Below are 25,829 nucleotides of genomic sequence, written 5' to 3' on the forward strand. Positions count from 1 at the left end.
TGTGGTCTTCATGTGTTCTTCAAAGACACAGCGACATCACTGCAGACCCACCCAGAGAGGATGGACAAACTTGTTGACACCAAATTTAATGTTGTTGAAAGGAATCCATTGCTCCATTTCCATGTTCTCCATTCCTCCTGCTCCTTTCTTTTCCAGTTTCCTCTTCGTTCTTCTTGGGCAGGAGAGGAGCAGTAAGAAAGGAAGGGGAGAACAGGAGCAGTATCAAAAGTTCTCATGTCTCCAGCCACATGTGGGTCTCCCACAGGGTCCCATTGGCATCCCCTATACTGTCAGACGGTTAGTCATGCTCTGCTTTGTAAAGAGCTTGCATCTGCTGTCCTCTTCTCACCCTCAGTTCACTACAATATTTCTGTAACTTAATATTTTAGTCTTTTTTTTGTTAGAACAGTTTTGCTTGGCAGGTGAGTGAGCAAATTAACATTGATAAAAATTTTGTTATTGTGTTTAAATGCTGTGTGTTTGTTGTGTCAGGTGTTGGTTGGTATGAAGAAACCTGCAGCTGTCCATTTTATCTTGGTACAGGCGTCTTTGTGGGGAGGTGTGCATTGTTTTTCACAGCAGGGGGCTCTCATCCCATGAGATCTCACCAGCAACTCAACATTTCATACCCAGAGAGATGACAGAGTCCTAGTTCATCTGGAAACAGAGTTACAGGGAAAATATTGCACTAGGGGGCACTGCAGAAAGAGTCTATGGTTTTGAAAAAGATTCTATACCATATTGTTATTATTATTAATAATATTAATAATAATAGTACATTTTAATAGAAATGTATATCCACAACAATTAGGTACTGCTATTTTTAGAGTGAATATCTCTCTCAGGGAGTTATCCCCCCCACCATCTCTCTCTCTCTCTCTCTCTCTCTCTCTCTCTCTCCTTTTCCTCTCCTCCCACTCTTATTTCAGTAGAAGTGAAAGTGAAACTGATCTGTATTGTATACGTTTCTCTCACAGACAGAACCAGGGAGCAGGGCGTCGCTCTGATTGAGCTGCTGGTTTTATTGTTGTAGATTTTCTGTAAAATGGCAGAGGGCGGTCTCTCAGTGGATCAGTTCAGCTGTCCAGTTTGTCTGGAGCTACTGAAAGATCCAGTGGCTATTCAGTGTGGACACAGTTTCTGTAAGGTGTGCATTAATGGCTGCTGGGATCAGGAGGATCTGAAGGGGGTTTATAGCTGCCCTCAGTGCAGACGCCCCTTCGCTCAGAGGCCTGTTGTGGGTAAAAACACCATGCTGGCTGAAGTGGTGGAGAAACTGAAGATGATGGAGCTCCACCCTGCTTCTCCTGCTGGACCTGGAGATGTGGAGTGTGACGTCTGCACTGGGAGAAAACTCAAAGCCCTCAAATCCTGCCTGGTGTGTCTGGCCTCTTACTGTGAAACTCACCTCCAGCCTCATTATCAGTCTCCTGCCTTTAAGAGGCACAAGCTGGTCAAAGCCTCCAGATGCCTCCAGGAGCAGATCTGCTCTGAGCATGAGAGACTGCTGGAGGTTTACTGTCGCACTGACCAGCAGTGTATCTGCATGCTGTGCACCATGGATGACCACAGAGGGCATGATACAGTATCAGCTGCAGCAGAACGAGCTGAGAAACAGGTAAGAACTCAATATAAGCCTCTTCTACTAATGACTACTCATCAGGAAGTGAGTGAATGTAGCCCATTGAGCTCTTTTCATAAAACAAAAATGAAATCCCTTCAGTCCTATTTAGTCCAATTTTCCACATAAGGACACAGATTTTAACCCTGAACAAATAATAAAAGCAAATAATTTTATATGAATAATTTCTGATTAGTAGCTTATGGAAACAAGTGGATTCTTTTTTGGTGAAAGAATGTCTAGTTTTGTTTCCAGAAACAAAAAAAATTTAATTTCTCTCACTTTTTTGTCATTTTTGTCATTTCTAAATTGAAAAAATCAGAAGTGCAGAGTCAAACCTGTTGACACTGATCATAACGTAATTTAAAAAATACATTGGTTTGAAAACTTTCATTTCTTTTTTAAGGGGAGACAATTTCTAGGGCATAATAAATTCTGTCACTCAGTAAGCGTTTGGGAACTGAGGACACTAATTGTTGAAGCTTTGTAGGTGGAATTCTTTCCCATTCCTGCTTGATGTCCAGCTTCAGCTGCTCAGCAGTCCGGGGTCTCCGCTGTCATATTTTGAGCTTCATAATGCACCACACATTTTCAATGGGAGACGGTCTGGACTGCAGGCAGGCCAGTCTAGTACCCGCACTCTTTTACTACGAAGCCACGCTGTTGTAACACGTGCAGAATGTGGCTCGGCATCGTCTTGCTGAAATAAGCAGGATGTCCCTGAAAAAGACGCTGCTTGGATGGCAGCAGGTGTTGCTCCAAAACCTGTATGTACCTTTCAGCATTAATGGGGCCTTCACAGATGTGCAGGTTACCCCTGCCATGGGCACTAACCCCCCCCCACACCATCAGAGATACTGGCTTTTGAACTTTGCACTGAAAACAATCCCGACAGTCCTTTTCCTCTTTGGCCCGGAGGACACGACGTCCATGATTTCCAGAAACAGTGTGAAATGTGGACGCGTCAGACCACAGGACACTTTTCCACTTTGTGTCAGTCCATCTCAGATGAGCTCGGCCCAGAGAAGGCGGCGGCGTTTCTGGGTGGTGTTGATATGTGGCTTCGCTTTGCATGGCAGAGTTTTAACCTGCACTTGTAGATGGAGCGACGAACTGAGTTCACTGACAGTGGTTTTCCGAAGTGTTCCTGAGCCCATGTGGGAGTATCCGTTACAGAATGATGTGGGTTTTTAATGCAGAGCCGCCTGAGGGGTCAAAGGTCACGGGCATTCAATGTTGGTTTTCAGCCTTGCCGCTTACCTGCAGAGATTTCTCCAGATTCTCTGGATCTTCTGATGATATTATGGACTGTAGATGATGAAATCCCTAAATTCCTGCAGTTGCACGTTGAGAAACGTTGTTCTTAAACTGTTGGACTATTTGCTCACGCAGTTGTTCACTAAGTGGTGAACCTCACCCGTCCTTGCTTGTGAACGACTGAGCCTTTCAGGGATGCTCCCTTTATACCCAATCATGACACTCACCTGTTTCCAATTAACCTGTTCACCTGTGGAATGTTCCAAACAGGTGTTTTTTGAGCATTCCTCAACTTTCCCAGTCTTTTGTTGCCCCTGTCCCAACTTCTTTGGAACGTGTTGCAGGCATCAAATTCAAAATGAGTGAATATTTGCAAAAAACAATAAAGTTTATCTGTTTGAACTTTAAATATCTCGTCTTTGTAGTGGATTCAATTGAATGTAGACTGAAAAGAATTTGCAGATCATCGTATTCTGTTTTTATTTATATTTTACACAACGTCCCAACTTCATTGGAATTGGGGTTGTAGAAACAAGTGCTGTGGACTAATTAAGTAGAATGGAATTCTTTGGCCACAATAAACCAAAGGCATGTTTGGAGAAAAAGGAGCAGCATTTGATGAAAAGAACACCATGCTAACTGTTAAGCGTAGGTGTGGAGCTATTAAACTTTGGGGTTGTGTGGCAGCTAGTGGCACATGAAATATTGTGGGAATAGAGAGAAGAATTAATTAGACAAAATATAAACAAATCAACAAATCCTCCATCGGGACGGATCATTAGCCTTGTAGATCTTGTATGATATCAGCAAACAGGATTCTTACTAAGCTGACTTAAAGGATTAAAGTGACACTTTATTAATCCCACAAACGGGGAAACTCCACCTCTGCATTTAACCCATCCGTGAAGTGAAACACCACATACACACTAGTGAATAGACACACACTAGGGGGCAGTGAGCAGACTATCCACAGCACCCGGGGAGCAGTTGGGGGTTAGGTGTCTTGCTCAAGGACACCTCAGTCATGGACTGTCGGCACTGGGGATCGAACCGGCAACCTTCTGGTCACAGGGCCAGTTCCCTAACCTCCAGCCCACGACTGCCCCCAACTTTATCATGCAGTGGTACTTACATTATGTAATAAACTAATTACATTTATATAGTACAGTTTCAGCAGCTAATTACTGTCATGTTAATATTCATCCATAAGCACCTTATGTGTAGTGTAAAATAATTTGCTATAGAAAACTTGCAAAATTTTAGACAGATGAAAAATGGAAAACATACATACAGAGCTATTTCACATAAAATAAAATATAAATTAAATATTAAAATCTCATTTAAGTTGATTTTTTTACAGAGGCAGATGGTGGAGTCTCAGAAGAAATACCAGCAGAAAACCCAGGAGAGAGAGAAGGAGCTTCAGGAGCTGAAGAAAACTGTGAAGTCTCACAAGGTGAGTTTGAAACAGAGCAGAACAAAAACTCATTTCCAGAAGAACTGATTCTCAGAAGAGCTGATTATCAGAAGAGCTGATTTCCAGAAGAGCTGATTATCAGAAGACCTGATTTCCAGAAGAAGACTTGATTTCCAGAAGAGCTGATTTCCAGAAGACTTGATTTTCAGAAGAGCTGATTAGCAGAAGAGCTGATTAGCAGAAGAGCTGATTTCCAGAAGAGCTGATAATCAGAAGACCTGATTTCCAGAAGAGCTGATTATCAGAAGACCTGATTTCCAGAAGAGCTGATTATCAGAAGACTTGATTTCCAGAAGAGCTGATTATCAGAAGACCTGATTTCCAGAAGAGCTGATTATCAGAAAAGCTGATTTCCAGAAGACTTGATTTCCAGAAGAGCTGATTTCCAGAAGACCTGATTTCCAGAAGAGCTGATTATCAGAAGAGCTGATTTCCAGAAGACATGATTTCCAGAAGACATGATTTCCAGAAGACTTGATTTCCAGAAGACCTGATTTCCAGAAGAGCTGATGATCAGAAGAGCTGATTTCCAGAAGACCTCATTTCCAGGAGAGCTGATTATCAGAAGACTTGATTTCCAGAAGAGCTGATTATCAGAAGACCTCATTTCCAGAAGAGCTGATTTCCAGAAGAGCTGATTTCCAGAAGAGCTGATTTCCAGAAGAGCTGATTCTCAGAAGAGCTGATTATCAGAAGAGCTGATTTCCAGAAGAGCTGATTATCAGAAGACCTGATTTCCAGAAGACCTGATTTCCAGAAGAGCTGATTTCCAGAAGACTTGATTTCCAGAAGAGCTGATTATCAGAAGACCTCATTTCCAGGAGAGCTGATTATCAGAAGACCTGATTTCCAGAAGAGCTGATTTCCAGAAGACCTCATTTCCAGGAGAGCTGATTTCCAGAAGAGCTGATTTCCAGAAGAGCTGATTTCCAGGAGACTTGATTTCCAGAAGACTTGATTTCCAGAAGACCTGATTTCCAGAAGAGTTGAGTTCCAGAAGAGCTGATTATCAGAACACCTGATTTCCAGAAGACCTGATTTCCAGAAGACCTGATTATCAGAAGAGCTGATTTCCAGAAGAGCTGATTATCAGAAGACTTGATTTCCAGAAGAGCTGATTTCCAGAAGACCTGATTATCAGAAGAGCTGATTTCCAGAAGACTTGATTTCCAGATGAGCTGATTATCAGAAGACCTCATTTCCAGGAGAGCTGATTTCCAGAAGAGCTGATTTCCAGAAGAGCTGATTTCCAGAAGACTTGATTTCCAGAAGACTTGATTTCCAGAAGACCTGATTTCCAGAAGAGCTGAGTTCCAGAAGAGCTGATTATCAGAAGACCTGATTTCCAGAAGACCTTATTTCCAGAAGAGCTGATAATCAGAAGAGCTGATTATCAGAAGACTTGATTTCCAGAAGAGCTGATTATCAGAAGACCTCATTTCCAGGAGAGCTGATTATGAGAAGACCTGATTTCCAGAAGAGCTGATTTCTGGGAGAGCTGATTATCAGAAGACCTGATTTCTAGAAGACCTGATTTCCAGAAGAGCTGATTATCAGAAGAGCTGATTATCAGAAGACCTGATTTCCAGAAGAGCTGATTATCAGAAGACCTAATGTTCAAAAGAGTTGATTTCTAGACAAGCTAATTCCCAGGATAGCTGTTTCAGGATCAGTCAGGATTACCCTCATTTTAGCCAGTGAGGAGCCAGTGCCTGATTCTTTTATCATCTCAACCTGAAAATATGTTCATTATTTGGTGTGATGCTTAGTTATTATAAAAACTAAACATATTTCTCATTAGTTTTTCTGTTTCAAATTTTAAGACTATGATTAGTATTTAGGTGTTTTATTAGTAATATATACATATTAATACACACACCTTCTAAACCGCTTATCTTTTGGGGCGTGGGGGGAGCTGGAGCCTATCCCAGCAGTCATTGGGTGGAAGGCAGGAAACACCCTGAACAGGTCAAAGACATATTAATAGTCATATGTAATTATGTGAATATTTCTACAAACAATAATTGAAAAAAATGTTAGAAAAAATAATTCTTGAAAGAATTCAGAAAGTTTTTGAGTGTTGATGTCAGTGTTAGCATTTCTCTCTCTCTCTCTCTCTCTCTCTCTCTCTCTCTCTCTCTCTCTCTCTTCATCTCTCTGTCTCTCTCTTTCTTTCTTCATCTCTGTCTCTTTCTGTCTCTCTGTCTTTCTCTCTGTCTCCCTCTCTCCCTCTCTCTCTCTGTCTCTCTGTCTCTCTCTCTCTGTATCAGAGCTCTGCTCAGGCAGCACTGGAGGACACTGAGAGGATCTTTACTGAGCTGATCTGCTGCATTGAGAGAAAACGCTCTGAGATATCAGAGCTGATCAGAGCTCAGGAGGAGGCTGCAGTCAGAGGAACTGAAGGAGTCCTGGAGAGACTGGAGCAGGAGATTGCTGAGCTGAGGAGGAGAAATACTGAGCTTGACCAGCTTTTACTCACTGTGGACCATCTCCATTTCCTCCAGGTAACAGCAGCGTCAGAACCTGAGATCCAATTCATAAAATCCAGGCCTCACAGTGAAGAGGTTATGGTCACTGATGTCCTGCAGCAAATCTCACTGATCTCCTGCAGCTCCACCCACACAGAATACACAAGCTGACTGATGTTTGTGTGTTAAAACACACACAGCTATTGAAATTGTCACTCATCCTCTTCATCTACAAAACAAACATTTGTTAACAAACCTAATGCTAGCTAGGCACCAGGAGCAAACAGATACCTTCTTTGCTGTAAGACTGTCAGAGAAAGAAGGACATTTTTTAAAAACACTTAGTAGCTAGTGTGGCGGTGGAGAGGCAGAGTCGCCGCCTAGTCATGGGCACATGTCAAGTCCTTAAAAATGCATATCAGCAAGTTTTTGGTCACTGAGCAATGAAAACAGACTATCTGCAGAAATGAGAGACTAAAGGAAGAAAGAGGGAACAGACTCAAATCAAATAAGCAGTTGAAGAACCTTTTCTTGCATTATAAGAGCACTGCTGCATGAGTTGTAGTAGATCTGAGCAGTGAATGTAGTAGTGAGTGTGTCTCCAAAGAGACAGATAAAACAATTTTTGATCTTTAGGCATTAGTGCATTCAAGTCTTCAATATTTTAAAGTTTTACTGAATGAGTTTTGGCTGTTTTTCTTCCTCCTCATGTTCCTTTATCCCTTACGTTTCCGTCTTTGTCTCTCCATTTGTCTCTGTGTAGAGTTTCCAGTCTCTCTCGGCTCCTCCTGGATCTATAGTGTTTCCCACCCTCACTGCCCATCCTGTCCTGTCTTTTGAGGAGGTGGTAATGTCTGTGTCTCAGCTGAGGGACAAAGTGGAAGAATTATGTAAAGAGGAGATCAGAAAGACACCAAATAGAGGTAGATTAATGTATTAACTTATACAAGTACATTTGAAAGCAGTTATCCAAGCTACCACTGCTTCGATCTCCTTTTGAGATGCGTAAATGTATCCATTCTTTTCAGATCTGCCCTTTATAGGCCAGCATGTTCCAAGCCCTGTCATCTCTGTGCCCACCCTCTCCATGCCCCTTCATCCTCAGGAGCTGCCATCTCCAGAACCCATCCTTTCCAAACCCAACAGTTCTACTCAGGACAGCTCCAGGATCTGTATTACTTACATGTCTGATCCCTTGGACTCCCAAGGCCCCCAGCAATCTGTCCTCATGTACCTTCATCCTCAGGAGCTGCCATCTCCAGAACCCATCCTCCCCAAACCCACCGACTCTAGGTCTGCCAGCATTTGTTTACCTAACATGTCTGATCCCCTGGAGTGTCAAGAACCCCTGGAAGCAGTGCCAATGCCCACCATCTCCATGCCGCTTCCTCCACTGGAGCTGTCAACTTCAGAATCCATCCTCTTCAAACCCTTCGACTCTAGGCCTGCCAGCTATAGTATCTGTTCACCTTACATGTCTGATTCCCTGGAGTCTCAAGAGCCCCTGGAAGCTGTGCCAATGCCCACCATCTCCATGACCCTTCCTCCACTGGAGCTGCCATCTCCAGAACCCATCCTCTCCAAAACCACTGGCTCTAGGCCTGAGAGCCCCAGGATCTGTTTACCTAACATGTCTGATCTCCTGGAGTCTCAAGAGCACCTGGAAGCTGTGCCAATGCCCACCATCTCCATGCCGCTTCCTCCACTGGAGCTGCCATCTCCAGAACCCATCCTCTCCAAGCCTACCACCTCTAGGCCTGAGAGCCCCAGGATCTTTTTACCTAACATGTCTGATCCCCTGGAGTGTCAAGAACCCCTGGAAACAGTGCCAATGCTCACCATCTCCATGCCGCTTCCTCCACTGGAGCTGACATCTCCAGAACCCATCCTCTCCAAACCTACCAACTCTAGGCCTGAGAGCCCCAGGATCTTTTTACCTAACATGTCTGATCCCCTGGAGCGTGAAGAACCCCTGGAAGCAGTGCCAATGCCCACCATCTCCATGCCCCTTCCTCCACTGGAGCTGACATCTCTAGAACCCATCCTCTCCAAGCCTACCACCTCTAGGCCTGAGAGCCCCAGGATCTTTTTACCTAACATGTCTGATCCCCTGGAGTGTCAGGAACCCCTGGAAGCAGTGCCAATGCCCACCATCTCCATGCCCCTTCCTCCACTGGAGCTGACATCTCCAGAACCCATCCTCTCCAAACCTACCAACTCTAGGCCTGAGAGCCCCAGGATCTGTTTACCTAACATGTCTGATCCCCTGGAGTGTCAGGAACCCCTGGAAGCAGTGCCAATGCCCACCATCTCCATACCCCTTCCTCCACTGGAGCTGACATCTCTAGAACCCAACCTCTCCAAACCCACCAGCTCTAGGCCTGAGGTCTCCTGGATCTGTTTACCTAACATGTCTGATCCCCTGGAGCCTCAAGAACCCCTGGAAGCTGTGCCAATGCCCACCATCTCCATGCCGCCACTGGAGCTGACATCTCTAGAACCCAATCTCTCCAAAACCACCGGCTCTAGGCTTGAGGGCTCCAGCATTTAGTCCAAAAGACATTCTCATCATGCAGTCATGCTTGTCTTTGTGAGACTACTTATAGTGTATGACACTTTTGAAAAATTATTATAATTTTTTTTTGGGAAAGTCACCACCTAATTTGAGAATCTGATGAAAAACATTGTGCAACACTGGATTTAATATCACACTGCAGACCTCAGAACAGAGCTTATCATTTTCTTGAGGGTGGAATTTTACCAGCTGGAAGTTATTAAGATGATAAAATAGTCCCACTTTGAACATAAATTTGTAAATTTTAGCAATGTTGATTTTTGCTATCACTGTTAGTTTACTAAACTTTTTTTAAAGAGATTGTGCAACCCCAATTCCAATGAAGTTGGGACGTTGTGTAAAACATAAATAAAAACAGAATACAATGATTTACAAATCCTTTTCCACCTTTATTCAATTGAATCCACTACAAAGACGAGATATTTAATGTTCAAACGGATAAACTTTATTGTTTTTTGTAAATATTCACTCATATTGAATTTGATGCCTGCAACACGTTCCAAAGAAGTTGGGACAGGGGCTTGTTTCCCACTGTGTTACATCACCTTTCCTCTTAACACTCAATAAGCGTTTGGGAGCTGAGGACATGGATTGTTGGAGCTTTGTAGGTGGAATTCTTTCCCATTCCTGCTTGATGTCCAGCTTCAGCTGCTCAGCAGTCCGGGGGTCTCCGCTGTCGTATTTTGAGCTTCATAATGCGCCACACATTTTCAATGGGAGACGGTCTGGACTGCAGGCAGGCCAGTCTAGTACCCGCACTCTTTTACTACGAAGCCACGCCAAAGTTGTGGACTGTAGATGATGAAATCCCTAAATTCCTTGCAGTTGCACGTTGAGAAAAGTTGTTCTTAAGCTGTTGGACTATTTCCTCACGCAGTTGTTCACAAAGTGTTATTAAGCGTTCACAAAGAATTAACCTGTTCACCTGTGGAATGTTCCAAACAGGTGATTTTTGAGCATTCCTCAACTTTCCCAGTCTTTTGTTGTCCCTGTCCCAACTTCTTTGGAACGTGTTGCAGGCATCAAATTCAAAATGAGCGAATATTTGCAAAAAAACAATAAAGTTTATCCGTTTAAACATTAAATATCTCGTCTTTGTAGTGGATTCAATTGAATGTAGGTTGAAAAGGATTTACAAATCATCGTATTCTGTTTTATTTCTGTGTCAAGCTGTTAAGCTGGGACTGAAATCCTCAGGGCTTTGAGGGAAAACTTTCGGATGTGTGGATCCTGTAGAAACTGCAGTGATACATTTGGTTCAACATTTAATTGTTTGGCCACCTCGTCTACTGGAATAACTCTCCTAAACACTATCTACCGGAACAACACTCCATCTTACTTCATTGGGAATGGGTGGGGCTAAAGTTCTGTAGGCTGAATGGGTGGGGCTAAAGTTCTGTAGGCTGAATGGGTGGGGCTAAATTTCTGTAGGCTGAATGGGTGGGGCTAAAGTTCTGTAGGCTGAATGGGTGGGGCTAAAGTTCTGTAGGCTGAATGGGTGGGGCTAAAGTGCTATAATCTTAAAGGGCAGGGCTAAACTGCTGTCCACGGACAGGAAACTGCTTTAAGCTGAATGGGTGATCATAAGGTTGTCCGTACAGCAGAGTTTCTCGTGGTCTTCAAACGCAGACTGAAGACCGTCTCTTCACACAGCACTTAAATGAGCATTGAATTAAGTATTGCTTGCAATATATTGTGGTGCACATATATATTATATTTTATTGTATTGCACAGTGTAGTGTAATGTAATGTAATGTGTTGTAGTGTAGTGTAGTATAGTGTAGTGTATTGTACTGTAGTGTAGTGTGTTGTAGTGTATTGTAGTGTATTGTAGTGTAGTGTGTTGTATTGTAGTGTAGTGTCATGTAGTGTAGTGTAGTGTAATGTACTGTAGTGTAGTGTATTGTAGTGTAGTGTGTTGTAGTGTAGTGTAGTGTGTTGTAGTGTATTGTAGTGTATTGTAGTGTAGTGTAATGTACTGTAGTGTAGTGTACTGTAGTATATTGTAGTGTAGTGTACTGTAATGTAATATGGTGTAGTGTAATGTACTGTAGTGTATTGTAGTGTACTGTAGTGTACTGTAGTGTGTTGTATTGTGTTGTGTTGTAGTGTAATGTATTGTAGTGTACTGTAGTGTAGTGTATTGTAGTGTGTTGTATTGTATTGTGTTGTATTGTAGTGTACTGTAGTGTAGTGTATTGTACTGTATTGTAGTGTATTGTATTGTGTTGTGTTGTAGTGTATTGTATTGTGTTGTGTTGTAGTGTAGTGTGTTGTAGTGTATTGTATTGTAGTGTATTGTAGTGTATTGTAGTGTGTTGTAGTGTGTTGTAGTGTAGTGTATTGTACTGTATTGTAGTGTATTGTATTGTGTTGTGTTGTAGTGTATTGTATTGTGTTGTGTTGTAGTGTAGTGTGTTGTAGTGTGTTGTAGTGTAGTGTATTGTAGTGTATTGTAGTGTATTGTAGTGTATTGTATTGTGTTGTAGTGTGTTGTAGTGTGTTGTATTGCACTGCTCTGTGTTTAACTCTGTTTCTCTCTGTATCTACAGTGACTGTGTTTCTATCAGTATCTGAGCTCAGGACCGTCTCTCTCTCTAACCTACTGGTAACCAGCAGAGACACTTTCTCTAGACAGACTGAGCTCTTTCTGTAAGTCACTCTGGATAAGAGCGTCTGCTAATTGCTGTAAATGTAAATGTAAATGTAAATATGGAAAAAGTAATAAATTCAAATCTAGCTTGTACAGTATGACCTTAATAATTTTTTTGTTTGTTTGTTTTTTGCACTGACAGGATGCTCCATCATTAACTGGGATAAAATCTTGTTACATTAATTTACATTAACAATTAAGAACATTTTTTATTCTTCTGCAGACATTAGAGATTTTTGTAATTGTTATGGGACGTGAGGATTGAGCGTGCAGAACTACGCCACCTGCTGGTCACATTCATTTAATTTCACCACAGATGAATTTTGCTAATGGTTTGAATGTCACTTAAAGCTGTAGCCTCTCCGAAGGAGATCTGATCATCCGTGTGACAAAATTAAAATACAATTAAAATAAAGCATTTATCCTATTTTATTGCTTTACTTCTGACATCAAACTGCTGCAGTACATAAATTCTTTCTGGAACATTCTCTGATTCATGCAGGTTTTCTCCTGCTGGATGGTTCTTTGGTGCGTGAAGTACCTCAGATAACACTTGCCGACATTAATATACATATAAATCGTTTGGAACATTGATATAGTGTCACACTCAGAGCTGTGAAGTAAAACAAGGTAGTCTGGATACAGAAGGGAGTCTACCTGTTCTCAGTCCTCATCCTCGTCCAGCTGCCTTTGACTCTGTGATCTCCCAATTACTCATTTCAGCACTTTCAGGCTTGGGCCCGTGCAGCACTGCTCTTCTTTGGTGTTCACTGTATCTTCAGCGCCGACCCTCCCAGGCAGCCTGGAACGTCTCTCCTGGAACGTTCATCAGCTCTTGAGGTTAATCTACTAAAACAAGTTAACCAGGTATGGCAACAGGAGGCCCGCAGATAATTATACACGTTTCTATAGCAGCAGACGGCAAAAACAAAAATAAAAAATATCAAAACAAAACTAAAGCAGAGGCAGCGTATAAGGTTTAGTTTCACTTTGAATGCTTTAGCTGCCTGCCGCTATGGAAGCATGTACTAATAGAAGTATAAATGGCCACAGTGATTAGTGCAGTTGAGCTTCAGTGCATCACTGTGTGTGGGCGACATTTTAGGGATGCTGTAGGAGATAAATCACACTTACTTGCTGAATCTATTTGTCATTTTTAATAATCCTGTGCATCTCACATCTGTGCTTTATCATTAAAAATGCACTTTGTTTACTGTAGATACTCCTGCAGAATCTCTGCGTGCTTTGTATCAGTTTGGCCTCGACTCTCCACGTGTTTTGTAAGTCGCTCTGGATAATGATTTGCTAAATAACTAACTGTAAATGAGTGATGTTGTGTCAGTTATTCACACACAGCGTTTAGCACTAACAATGTTCAGACCTATAAGGCAAGAAACCTCGATGGTGCTCATTAAATTGATAAATAAATACATTTTTACATGTAAATATCTTGCTCTCAGCCACTTATTCAAACAGCTGTAAAACAAAAAAAGCCATCCCCTCTGATTGGTCCTCACCTGTATCTCATGGAATTTGGGTATTGGGCTCACACTGAGTCGGCATCGTCGTGGTCCTTGCTGATGGCTGCAATAAAGACGTATAGAGGGCGCTCTTGAGCTCCCCTTTGAGTGACAGTATGAACAGTGGGACACTCTACAGCAGGGGTGTCCAATCTTATCCACAAAGGGCTGGTGTGCTCACCGGACTCCACTTCTGATCAGGTAAACTCCTGTTTTACGGGAATGAAAACCTGCAGCCCCACCGGCCCTTTGTGGATGAGATTGGACACCACTGCTCTACAGGCTTGTAGTGCTCAGACAACTGTGGACTGCAGGACCACGAATGTCTGTGCTGGACTGGACTAGTTCCTTACGTCATCATGGTGTTAAATGTACCTGATCACTACCAGTTAGCTCTCTCTATATTTTTTGTCCATGTCAGCAGTTTTTGATTCTGTTTAGAATTTATACATTAACAATGAATGTAATTAATGCATTAACTGTAATGTAATTAACTGGACCCAGTACATCCAAACTTTTACAATTTCTGCAATTTCTGACCCAAACTATTTGCTCTACACTGAAGGATCTACAACCCCATTTCAAAAAAAGTTGGGAGGCTGTGAAAAATCTAAATAAAAACAAAATGCAATGATATGCAAATCATTTAAACCCTATATTCAATTGAAAATTGCCTTAAAGACAACATATTAAATGTTGAAACTGAGATATTTTATTGTTTTTTGATAATTTGATTATTTATCATTTTGAATTTGATGCCAACAACATGTTCCAAAAAATGTGGACGGGGGAAACAAGAGACTGGTAAAGTTGTGTGATGCTAAAAACACCTGGTGGTTGATTGACAGCAGGTCAGTAACTTGACTGGGTATAAAGAGCATCTCAGAGAGGTGGAGTCTTTCAGAAGTAAAGATGAGGAGGGGTCACAAAACACAAAGAAGAACCCAAATATAAACAGGATCCAGAAACGCTGCCACCTTCTCTGGGCCTGAGCTCATTTAAAATGGACTGAGGGGAAGTGGAAAAGTGTCCGACGGATCAACATTTGAAATTCTTTAGGAAATCATGGACACTGTGTCCTCCGGGCTAAAGACCCCTCAGCTTGTTATCAGTGCTCAGTTCTAAAGCCAGTATTCCTGATGGTTTAGGGGGGCATTAGTGCACATGGCCTGGGTGACGTGCTCATCTGTGAAGGCGCCATTAAAGCTGAATGATATAAACATGTTTTATCAACATCTGCTGCCGTCCAGACGACGTCTTTTTCAGGGAAGGCCTTGATTATTTCAGCCAGACGATGTCAAACCACATTCTGCATGTATTACAGCAGCACTGCTCCGTATTAAAAGAGTCCGGGTCCTAAACTGACCTGCCTGCAGTCCAGACCGGTCACCACTGAGAACATTTGGCTGATTATGAAATGAAAAATATGACAAATCAGCCCCTGAAACTGATGATCAGCTGAAATCTTGAATCAAAGAAGAACAGGAAACATTTCACTGTCAGAGCTGCAGCAGCGTCTCCTCAGTTCCCAAACACTGACAGAGCTGTTAAAGAGGAGGCGATGAAACTCAGCGGTAAACAGACCCGTCCCGACTTTTTAGGAACATGTTGTTGGCATCAAAATGAGCAGATATTTAAAAAATAAATAAATAAAATAAGATTTCTCAGTTTTAACATGTGATATATTGTCTTTGTAGTATTTTCCTTTAAAAATATGGTTTACATGATTTGTTTATCACTGCATTCTGTTTTTATTTACATTCTGCACAACGTCCCAACTTTTTTGGAAGTGTTAACTAATTCTCAAAGTGGCCATAAAATGCATGTTCCATCTGTTTTGGAGGTTCTGCAGTTGAACTGCATTTTTCTTCAGTAATGTTAATGGAGTATAATTGTTGGTAATGTGTCTGATTTACAAAAGCAGAAGTTGGATTTTCATCTTCGTTTTATGTCGGCATAGTCGTCTTTTTGGAAATGTGTGAACTGATAACAGATATTATTTTATTTAATTATTTTATTAAAAAAGTAAATTTATATTAAACCAGCTGAACGGCCAGTAGGGGTCTACAGAGAGAAGCTACAGTGTAAAGAACCTACACATTACCTACAAGATTATACCAATTAAAAGATTTGTGTTCCTAGAACCATAAACACTTAGGAACTGAGTACGTTTCTCTCACAGACAGAACCAGGGAGCAGGGCGTCGCTCTGATTGAGCTGCTGGTTTTATTGTTGTAGATTTTCTGTAAAATGGCAGAGGGCGGTCTCTCAGTGGATCAGTTCAGCTGTCCAGTTTGTCTGGAGCTCCTGAAGGATCCAGTGACCGTTGCGTGTGGACACAGTTTCTGTAAGGTGTGCATTAATGGCTGCTGGGATCAGGAGGTTCTGAAGGGGGTTTATAGCTGCCCTCAGTGCAGACGCTCCTTCGCTCAGAGGCCTGTTGTGGGTAAAAACACCATGCTGGCTGAAGTGGTGGAGAAACTGAAGATGATGGAGCTCCACTCTGCTTCTCCTGCTGGACCTGGAGATGTGGAGTGTGACATCTGCATTGGGAGAAAACTCAAAGCCCTCAAATCCTGCCTGGTGTGTCTGGCCTCTTACTGTGAAACTCACCTCCAGCCTCATTATCAGTCTCCTGCCCTTAGGAAGCACAAGCAGGTCAAAGCCTCCAGATGCCTCCAGGAGCAGATCTGCTCTGAGCATGAGAGACTGCTGGAGGTTTACTGTCGCACTGACCAGCAGTGTATCTGCATGCTGTGCACCAGGTTTTGTTCAGACCGCAGCGTTATACAGATATTTTATTATGATTTAATTTGGATGAAGGTTATTACTGAATGTAAAGTCTTGTTTTCTAAAAAATAACTTTACATTTTTGCCACATTTCCTTCATTTCTTGATTCTAAAGATACAGAAAAAACATTGAGGTGCGTAAACAAACCTGTGGTAAATTTACAGGTAAAGGGCGACTGGAGCTGCTCTCATGTCTGGTTTTCATTTATTTAGTTCATATTTTGCTGTTAAATTATTTCATGTTCATGTTCCCATGTCTGGGACAGGAAAAGGAGGTTACGGCCATCTCGGGGAGAAAAAGGGTGGCAGAAAATTTGTTGGGAATTTCAGTGGGTCAGTAATGGTGTGGGGTGGCATTTCTTTGGAGGGCCGCACAGCCCTCCATGTGCTTGCCAGAGGTAGCCTGACTGCCATTAGGTACGGAGATGAGATCCTCAGACCCCTTGTGAGACCATATGCTGGTGCGGTTGGCCCTGGGTTCCTCCTAATGTAGGACAATGCTAGACCTCATGTGGCTGGAGTGTGTCAGCAGTTCCTGCAAGATGAAGGCATTGAAGCTATGGACCGGCCCGCCCATTCCCCAGACCTGAATCCGATTAGACTTTTTTTAAGGACATTACATCAAAGTTGGTTCAGCCTGTCGTGTGTTTTTCCACTTTAATTGTGTGTGCGACTCCAAATCCAGGCCTCCACTGGTTAATAAATTTGATTTCCATTGATGATTTTTGTGTGATTTTGTTGTCAGCACATTCAACTTTGTACAGAACAAAGTTTTCAATGAGAATATTTCATTCATTCAGATCTAGGATGAGTTATTAGAGTGTTCCCTTTATTTTTTTGAGCAGTGTATTTGTAATGATCCATAATGAATTGTCTTCCAGTGTCTTTTATGAGTAAATCAAATGGAAGTGATGTGGCCAGTGAACTGGAAGGCTCTCATTCACTGCGCATGCACATGGGACGCTGCTGCCACTCATCTGTGATAAGATCCAGTGGTAATGGATGTCCATGCTTTTATAACTCCAGATTTGGTCGTGTTGTAGAGAGTCAGGGGTCACTGCGTCGGTAAATTATCTGCGAGACGGGACAAAAGCACCACAGTGTGAAAGCCCCATTTCTCACCGAACTGGTGTGCAGACTGCAGGTCACTTAGCAACACAGTGTCCCCTGGTTAGTAGAACGAAAAGGCAGAGAGAGACTTGGCCAAGATGAACATTTGGAGATGAACGGACTTGTTTGCATTTATAAGCGCAGCTGGTTTCCTGGAACGTTAAATCCGTCGAACGCTAAAACGTTGTGAAGATGAAGTCGCTTCTCTTTCGAATGTTTCCGTTCCACCTGCGGCACCACTTAAGGTGGAACGGAAACATCGAAACATTTGAACAAGAGGCTGGAGAATAGGAAGCGACTTCAGCCCCGTAACACAGCCGAATGATGAGAGACATTTTACAATAAACTGCTCGACTTCTGAGGAAGAGTTTCCTGTCAGAGACGTGAGGAAAGCGGCTACAGCTGAGCTAAAGCTGAACGCAGAGCAAAGCCCACGCTGTCGTTTATATTGTTTGGCCTCTACTAGGACATCAGCACACAAGGAGACATCCTGGACCTTCAATGTTGTGGCTGCTGTGGGGGTCTGATTGTTGGCGAAAGGACAAAATGCCTCTTCTGAACATTTGGGTTGCGACTCCTGACCGAACCTGGCTTTAATGCAGAGCTGGTCAGATTTCTTGCTCAGCCAGAAGTGTTTCTGTTATGTGCCGCCACAGACTGTCCCACTTCCAATTCCGCCCTTCACGTTTCATCAACATTACGTGATAAATTAAACTGTAAAAAATGTTTTTGATCGATTTTCGTTGGTGAATTGATTCAGAATCGTTTCAAGTCGGCATCGTGATGCATCTAAGAATCTATTTTTTTCCCCCACACCTCTTACATATACATACATACACACACACTATATATATTTATATATATACTGCTCAAAAAAATAAAGGGAACACTAAAACAACACAATATAACTCCAAGTAAATCAAACTTCTGTGAAATCAAACTGTCCACTTAGGAAGCAACAGGTGGAGATTATTGGCGATTAGCAAGACACACTCAATAAAGGAGTGGTTCTGCAGGTGGGACCACAGACCACTTCTCAGTACCTTTCTGCTTTCTGGCTGATGTTTTGGTCACGGTTAGAAACCGACTCCATGAGGATGGTATGAGGGCCCGACGTCCACAGATGGGGGTTGTGCTCACAGCCCAACACCGTGCAGGACGCTTGGCATTTGCCAGAGAACACCAGGATTGGCAAATTCTCCACTGGCGCCCTGTGATCTTCACAGATGAAAGCAGGTTCACACTGAGCACATGTGACAGACGTGACAGAGTCTGGAGATGCGATGGAGAGCGATCTGCTGCCTGCAACATCCTTCAGCATGACCGGTTTGGCAGTGGGTCAGTAATGGTGTGGGGTGGCTTCTTTGGAGGGCCGCACAGCCCTCCATGTGCTCGCCAGAGGTAGCCTGACTGCCATTAGGTACCGAGATGAGATCCTCAGACCCCTTGTGAGACCATATGCTGGTGCGGTTGGCCCTGGGTTCCTCCTAATGCAGGACAATGCTGGACCTCATGTGGCTGGAGTGTGTCAGCAGTTCCTGCAAGATGAAGGCATTGAAGCTATGGACTGGCCCGCCCGTTCCCCAGACCTGAATCCGATTGAGCACATCTGGGACATCATGTCTCGCTCCATCCACCAAGGCCACGTTGCACCACAGACTGTCCAGGAGTTGGCGGATGCTTTAGTCCAGGTCTGGGAGGAGATCCCTCAGTAGACCATCCGCCACCTCATCAGGAGCTGCCCAGGTGTTGTAGGGAGGTCATACAGGCACGTGGAGGCCACACACAAAACTGAGCCTCATTTTGACTTGTTTTAAGGACATCACATCAAAGTTGGATCAGCCTGTCGTGTGTTTTTCCACTTTAATTTTGTGTGTGACTCCAAATCCAGGCCTCCACTGGTTAATACATTTAATTTCCATTGATTTTTGTGATTTTGTTGTCAGCACATTCAACTTTGTACAGAACAAAGTTTTCAATGAGAATATTTCATTCATTTGGATCTAGGATGTGTTATTTGAGTGTTCCCTTTATTTTTTTGAGCAGTGTATATTTACACACACACACTCTGTAACGCGGAGCGGGGTAGCGGACGCATGTGCGGAGATAAGCGACTTTTATTAAATACACAGGGATAATGAGGGACAGGTGAAAACAATCAGGGGCGGAGTCACAAAACCAAAACAAAAACGCACATGACAGGACTGGGAGGGGCCAATCGTGACACACACACACATTTTATATATAATGTGTGTATGTGTATGTATGTATCAATAAAAAGCCATGGAGTAGCTAAAAACTATGTCGACTGTTACAGAATCATATGGATATTTGCAGAAATGTAACATCTGTACAGTTGTGTAAAGAGGCGTTATGTCACATAAGTTACTTTGTCAGCTCTGGGGGAAAAGCTGTTAGTCTAGCTGTGCTGGTTTTGGTGGTCCTGGATCTCCTACCTGACGGGACTGTCTGGAAGAGGAGATGTCCAGGATGGGAGGGGTCAGCTGTAATATTGCTGTCTGATGTTGTAGATGTCCTGAAGCGTTGGCGCATACATCCCATGATCCTCTCTTCTGTCCTGATGATGTGTGTCCAGATGGTTATAGATGATGTGAGGATGGCCTCGATCATTACTGTGTAGAACTGGATCATCAGACTCTGTGGCAGCTTGAATTTCTTCAGCTGTCTCAGGACGTGACCTTATTATCAGCTCTTACGAATCTTATCAGTTAATTAAACGTTTCTTTGTGGTTTGATCATTAGCAAAAGAAGTTATAGCCACTGTCTTCTTACATTCTCTTAGAGCGGACATTCAGAGAAACTGACCTCAGCTGAGGCTTTCAGGGCAAACTAATGACCATACTGACATCTAGTGGTCATCTGTATTAACACATTCTTCTCAGGAATCATAAAACAAGTTGCAGGAATGAGACATTTATACTTTCTTTAGTTTTAGACTGGACGATAATGTGGCTAACAAATAATGAGAACATGCACCCCACTAACCATAGTGTGGACCTGCATGCCTGAATCATCACACACCTCGAACAGTGCTGTGTTTCACCCTCGACAGTGCCTAATATCTTCAAAAGATTTATTTACTCATTTATATTCCCGATTCCCGTCCTGCTTGACGGCTGGCTCACAGATTCGGCTTCCTCTCCGCCAGCTTTTCATCTTTAGTGCTTTTTCTTTTATCTTACATCTTAACTACAGATCAGATTCTCTGGAAAGGCTATGGTTTGGAGACTGTGGCTCTGTCTAAAAGACAGGAGGCTGAGCTGGAGGTGGCGGAGATGAAGATGCTGAGATTTTCGTTGGGAGTGACCAGGATGGACAAGATTAGAAACGAGCAGATCAGAGGGACGGTGAAGGTGGAGCAGTTTGGAGATAAAGCCAGAGAGGCCAGGTTGAGATGGTTTGGACATGTGTTGAGGAGGAATAGTGGAGATATTGGGCAAAGAATGTTGGAGATGGAGCTGCCGGGTAGAAGGAGAAGAGGTAGACCTCAGAGAAGGTTTATGGATGTAGTGAAGGTGGACATGGAGATGGTTGGTGTGAAAGTAGAGGAGGCAGTGGATAGGGCAAGATGGAGGCAGATGATCCGCTGTGGCGACCCCTAAAGGGAGCAGCTGAAAGAAGAAGAAGAAGGATTCTCTGGAAAGGCACAGAATTATTAAAACTGGACAACTTTTCCTGACTTGTCCACCAGCTGCCAGAATGACAGGACTCGCACACTCAAGACCAGAATGGCCCCACTTACTTCAGCAGTTCCTCCATGCTGCTCCAACTGTTAGAGGCTCCTGCTGAAAATCTCTGTGCTAGTTACAAGAATGCTGGCCATTCTGCCGGAAAACAGACCCAGAAAGAATGAGAGAAATGGTTCCAGTGTTTTTACGCCGTTACTCGGGGGCGAGTCATCAGAAGCCAACATTAACACAGCTCAACAGATTTCACAAAGCTTGACAGCTCAGTCAAAACCACTGAACAGGACTGAGCCATATGCGAGTGTGAGCCGGTGGCACAAGCTTGGAGCAAAACAAAAAGCGTGAATGCAGCGGGTTGTTGTTAATGTGCTCCACGCTGGACTGGGAAAGTTAATGTGCTCCACACTGGACTGGGAAAGTTAATGTTACTGCTGATGTGGCTGCTGCTGCTGTACGCTGTGGAAGTGAAGTGAGGGGATTCCCAGCGGTAAAGACAATAAAGCCAAATCAGTAAAGTTGACCAGAAAATATGATGCCACTATCAGAACCACAGACAGCAAATCAGTGCTAACATGCTGTCTGGGAAAATCGATCAAACTGTTTCGCATGTAGGCAGAAATGACATTCACAGAGAAGGGAAGAGTCAGAAATCCCAGAAAATAACTTCAAGGAACGATTTCCTACACTTAACGTTGACGGCTCATCGGTGTGCCTCTCCCACCTCGAAGAACTGACCAAAGCAGCCTAAACGGTCATAGTTATGTTGACAAATTAAGGCCGGTTAGTGCCGACCTAAGCTGGACTGGAGTGAAAGCACTAAAGGACGACCTTCTCTTTGCTCTTGGCCACTCATCTGTCCTCGTGCGCTGATTCAACACTGCAAGTGCAGCCACGGCTTCCTCCACCTCCTCCTGACCATCATAGAGGACCATTAAACACCCCACAAGTAGACACACCTCCATCCCCACCACTGGAGAATATGACTCAGGCTGTCTTTTTGACACTGGACAAGAGTTATAATGACCAGCATCATCCACTAAGAAGATCTCTCTCCCTGTCTCTCTCTCTCTGTTTGTCTTTCTCTCTGTGTCTCTCTCTGTGTCTCTCTCTCTCTGTCTCTCTCTCTCTGTTTCTGTCTGTCTGTCTCTCTCTCTCTCTTGTTCTCTCTCTCTTTCTCTGTCTCTCTCTCTCTCTCCCTCTCTCTCTCTCTGTCTCTCTGTTTGTCTTTCTCTCTGTGTCTCTCTGTGTCTCTCTCTCTCTCTCTCTCTCTCTGTTTCTGTCTGTCTGTCTCTCTCTCTCTCTCTTGTTCTCTCTCTTTCTCTGTGTCTCTCTCTCTGTCTTTCTCTCTGTCTCTCCCTCTCTTTGTCTCTCTCTCTGTGTCTTTCTCTCTCTCTCTCTCTCTCTCTCTCTCTTTTAGTCTCTCTCTGTCTCTCTTTCACATATCTCCATGTAGGATTTTTTATAGAAAAACTGGAGGCACTGTTGTATACTGCGTCTAAACTTTCACTCTGCTTCTCAGTGAGTCCACAGGTTTCACCCAATGCCCAAAACTTTCGACCCCTCAGTTGTTACTCAGTTGTTAGAAACCTACATGCTTCTGTGAGATCATCACATGAGCTCTGGGACATTTCAACAAATGATCAGTAAACGCCGTCCATCATTGCATCCACAAATTCAGATTAAGACTGAACTATCCATAGTGAAGGTCATACGCCAACAACTTCCAGAAATGCTGCCAACTTCTGTGGGCTCCAGATCTGAAATTCAATCTGAAATTGAATGGTGCTCAGTGAAAATGTGTGTTGAGGTCTGGCAAGTCAACCTTTCAGATTATAGAAATAATGGACATTGTTCTCTGGGCCAAAGACAAAGATCGTTACCAATGTAAAGTTCAAAATCCAGGATCGGTCAGTCATAGTAAGATGAGAATCCTTTATTAGTCCCATAATGTGGACATTCCTAGTGTTACAGCAGCAAAGCAACAGCAAGTTTATTTGTAGCAATTTTTAGAACTGATGTCACAAAGCAGCTTCACAGAATTCCAGTGGAAGTTTTAAGAAGAATGTAAAACCCCCAGGTGAGCAAGCCAGGGGTGACAGTGGCAAGGAGAACCTCCCTCAGAGCTGAGGAAGAAACCTGGGGAGGAACCAAGGCTCACCAGAGGGGACCCGTCCTCCTCTGGTCAGACTACCTACAGAGTTATTATACTACTAATATTAGTAGCAGTAGTATTAGTAGTAGTAATAGCTGGGAGTCTATGAGAACATCAGTGTAGGGTGGGCAGTTAGTCCAAGGTAGGTGGTGGCAGCTGGGCCGTGGGCAGCTGGTCTGAAGTGGGCAGCAGGAGGGCTCGACAGTCAGTCGTCCTTCAGTGTCTGGCTGGACATGTTGGCGGTTACTTGTTGCTACATAGACAATATATGTAATACTATATATAGATAAAGATAAATTAACTTAATTAATTAATATAAATTATTCCAAGGATATTTTGTCCTTAAATTATGTGCGACCTGCACGTCTGTGAAAGCGCAGGTCTCATTCAGGGACGTCCATGATTACTTCAATGTGCCCCAAACGTCCTGCATGTGTTATAACAGCATGGCTGTGTAATCAGAGGCTGCCAGACTGGCCTGCCTCACATTTGAAAACAATACTGAGCTCAAAATACAACAACAGAGGCCCTGCATAGTCGCACAGCTGAAGACTTGTATAACAGAGCAGTGGCAAAAAACTCTGCTTTCAGACGGGATCAGTTTGGGTCTCCAGTCTCTAAACGCTTTTAAGTGCTGTTGAAAGGAAAGGTGATGTAACACAGCGGTAAACATGTTCCTGTCCCAACCTTTTTGGAAAGATTTGATGCAGGCAATGATATTTGTGATGAGGGTGTGTTTACACGAAGTGATAAGGTTAATAAAGTAAAGCACAACGTGGTGTTTTTGTACTGTCCGTTTATTACAGGTCAAACGGTATTTACTCATCAATCATCCCGCTCTAGCAGTAAAGCCCCGCCTCCTGCTGCCCGAGACCCGTTTGCTGTAGTAAAAGGAAACATACAGGTGAGATTTCTCATTAATTAAATTCAAATTAAAATGAAAGGAAAGTTCTGGGCGAGTGGTCAGAAACTATTTTAACTGTTTGTTTTTAGCTGTTGATCCATTCACTCCCAGTCATTGAGGACTCCCTCGCCGGCGCCCTCTGCTGTTCAGCCGTCCTGTTTTGATATAATGGGAGGAGTAGGAAGTGGCCAGCCTCCTCATAAACCGGCTGTGGGGATACACCATTGGACCTGGACCCACCAGGACCCCCGGTATGTTAAACCTTGGTTAGAACCACGTGGTATTGTGATTAAATACTGTAGTGAATAAAGCCATTGCTGGAGACTGAGGTTCAGACCCACACACAGAGGAACCTTAAGGGTTTTTTTTTTGCTGCCATTAGAAAAAAAACGAACATCACTTTCATTTTTATATGAATCGTGATTTTGGCATTTCCCTCTATAAGCATGACTGCAGTGTATAGTAAAGTTCTTGAAGCACAGCCAGCAAAGGGGGCATGACCCCATGTCTTGATAAAGTATAGAAAGGTGTGTGTGTGTGTGTGTGTGTGTGTGTGAGGCCGAGGCCGGTGTGTGTTGGTTTTAAGCCTGTGGGCTTTAAACAGCTGAGTGGGTGCTGAAGGTGACTCAGGTCTGACAGGCTGAAGGTGCATATGAAGGGGTCAGGCAGTGTCCTGTGGGCCTGCAGGTGATGTAATCCATCCTGATCAGCTGCTGTTTCCTCACCTGAGGCATCTGAGCGCTCACCTTGACCCAGGTGCACCTGCAGTGCGATGAGAAAGAGGCTGATCAGGGCTGCTTTACGTCCTTTTACATTAATGACCTGCTACACAACCAGGGCACCATGTGGCACCGAACATTAGCGTTAGCACATCTATGTTGCTGGTATGTTCAGCTGGACCTGGCGCGGCTGACCTTGCTCTAAGGCTGAAGAGGTTAGATGGAACTTTTGTGGCATTCCGGTTTAAAGGAATAACTTCGAATGTAGTCGATCAGCTAAGACATGTTTGGTGTGGGAGGTTTGCTCTTCGGCATTGCAGTGCAGCTGTTACAGCAGGTAATGGAGCTTTTTACTCCACTAAGTAGCATCATGCTATTTTGTGCTGTTTGTATAGATAACAGTAGAAATACTAGAAATACTGTACTTAATTATATTTAATTATATTATATTTTAGTTTGTCCATCTGAATTTATGTGACAATCATAAGGCTAATTATTCAGTAACTGCATGAAATAAATGTAAATTATTTTATTTATTTATTTATTTATTTATTTTGTAAAAGCCCCTCAAATTATCAGAACATGTGTTTTATGATCTCCACATGTCACTACACGCTCACAATTTACTGCTGAAGTCCAAAAATCTGCACTGCTCTTTGTGTTATTCTCTAAAAGTGATGTTTCCAGAGCAGATCACTGAAGAGACGCCGTCTGTTTATAGTTTAGAGCCCAGATTTGGGGAAAAACGGGTCGACTTTCAGTAGAAAAACAAACTGAGTTCAGCTTCTTTTATTATAAGGGTTTAAAATGACGTCACCGTCTATTAGACTGGAGAGAAGAGCTACAGCCTCACACGACGCCCAGCTTCTGAATGGA

At 43.2% G+C, this 25,829-nt stretch overlaps 1 protein-coding gene across 1 annotated transcript; it reads left to right on the forward strand.

The window, feature by feature from the left end:
* The first annotated feature begins 1,020 nt into the window (after nucleotides 1–1,020).
* Nucleotides 1,021–9,611, forward strand: LOC108410763 (proline-rich protein 36-like). The gene is made up of 5 exons (XM_017682008.2): nucleotides 1,021–1,618; nucleotides 4,239–4,334; nucleotides 6,626–6,859; nucleotides 7,587–7,746; nucleotides 7,852–9,611. The coding sequence occupies exons 1-5, from the start codon at nucleotides 1,046–1,048 to the stop codon at nucleotides 9,372–9,374; spliced, it is 2,586 nt and encodes an 861-aa protein (XP_017537497.2). The 5' UTR covers nucleotides 1,021–1,045; the 3' UTR covers nucleotides 9,375–9,611.
* The last annotated feature ends 16,218 nt before the right edge of the window (nucleotides 9,612–25,829 follow it).

This window comes from Pygocentrus nattereri, chromosome 6 (genome assembly GCF_015220715.1).
Source record: "Pygocentrus nattereri isolate fPygNat1 chromosome 6, fPygNat1.pri, whole genome shotgun sequence".
Taxonomy (NCBI): domain Eukaryota; kingdom Metazoa; phylum Chordata; class Actinopteri; order Characiformes; family Serrasalmidae; genus Pygocentrus; species Pygocentrus nattereri.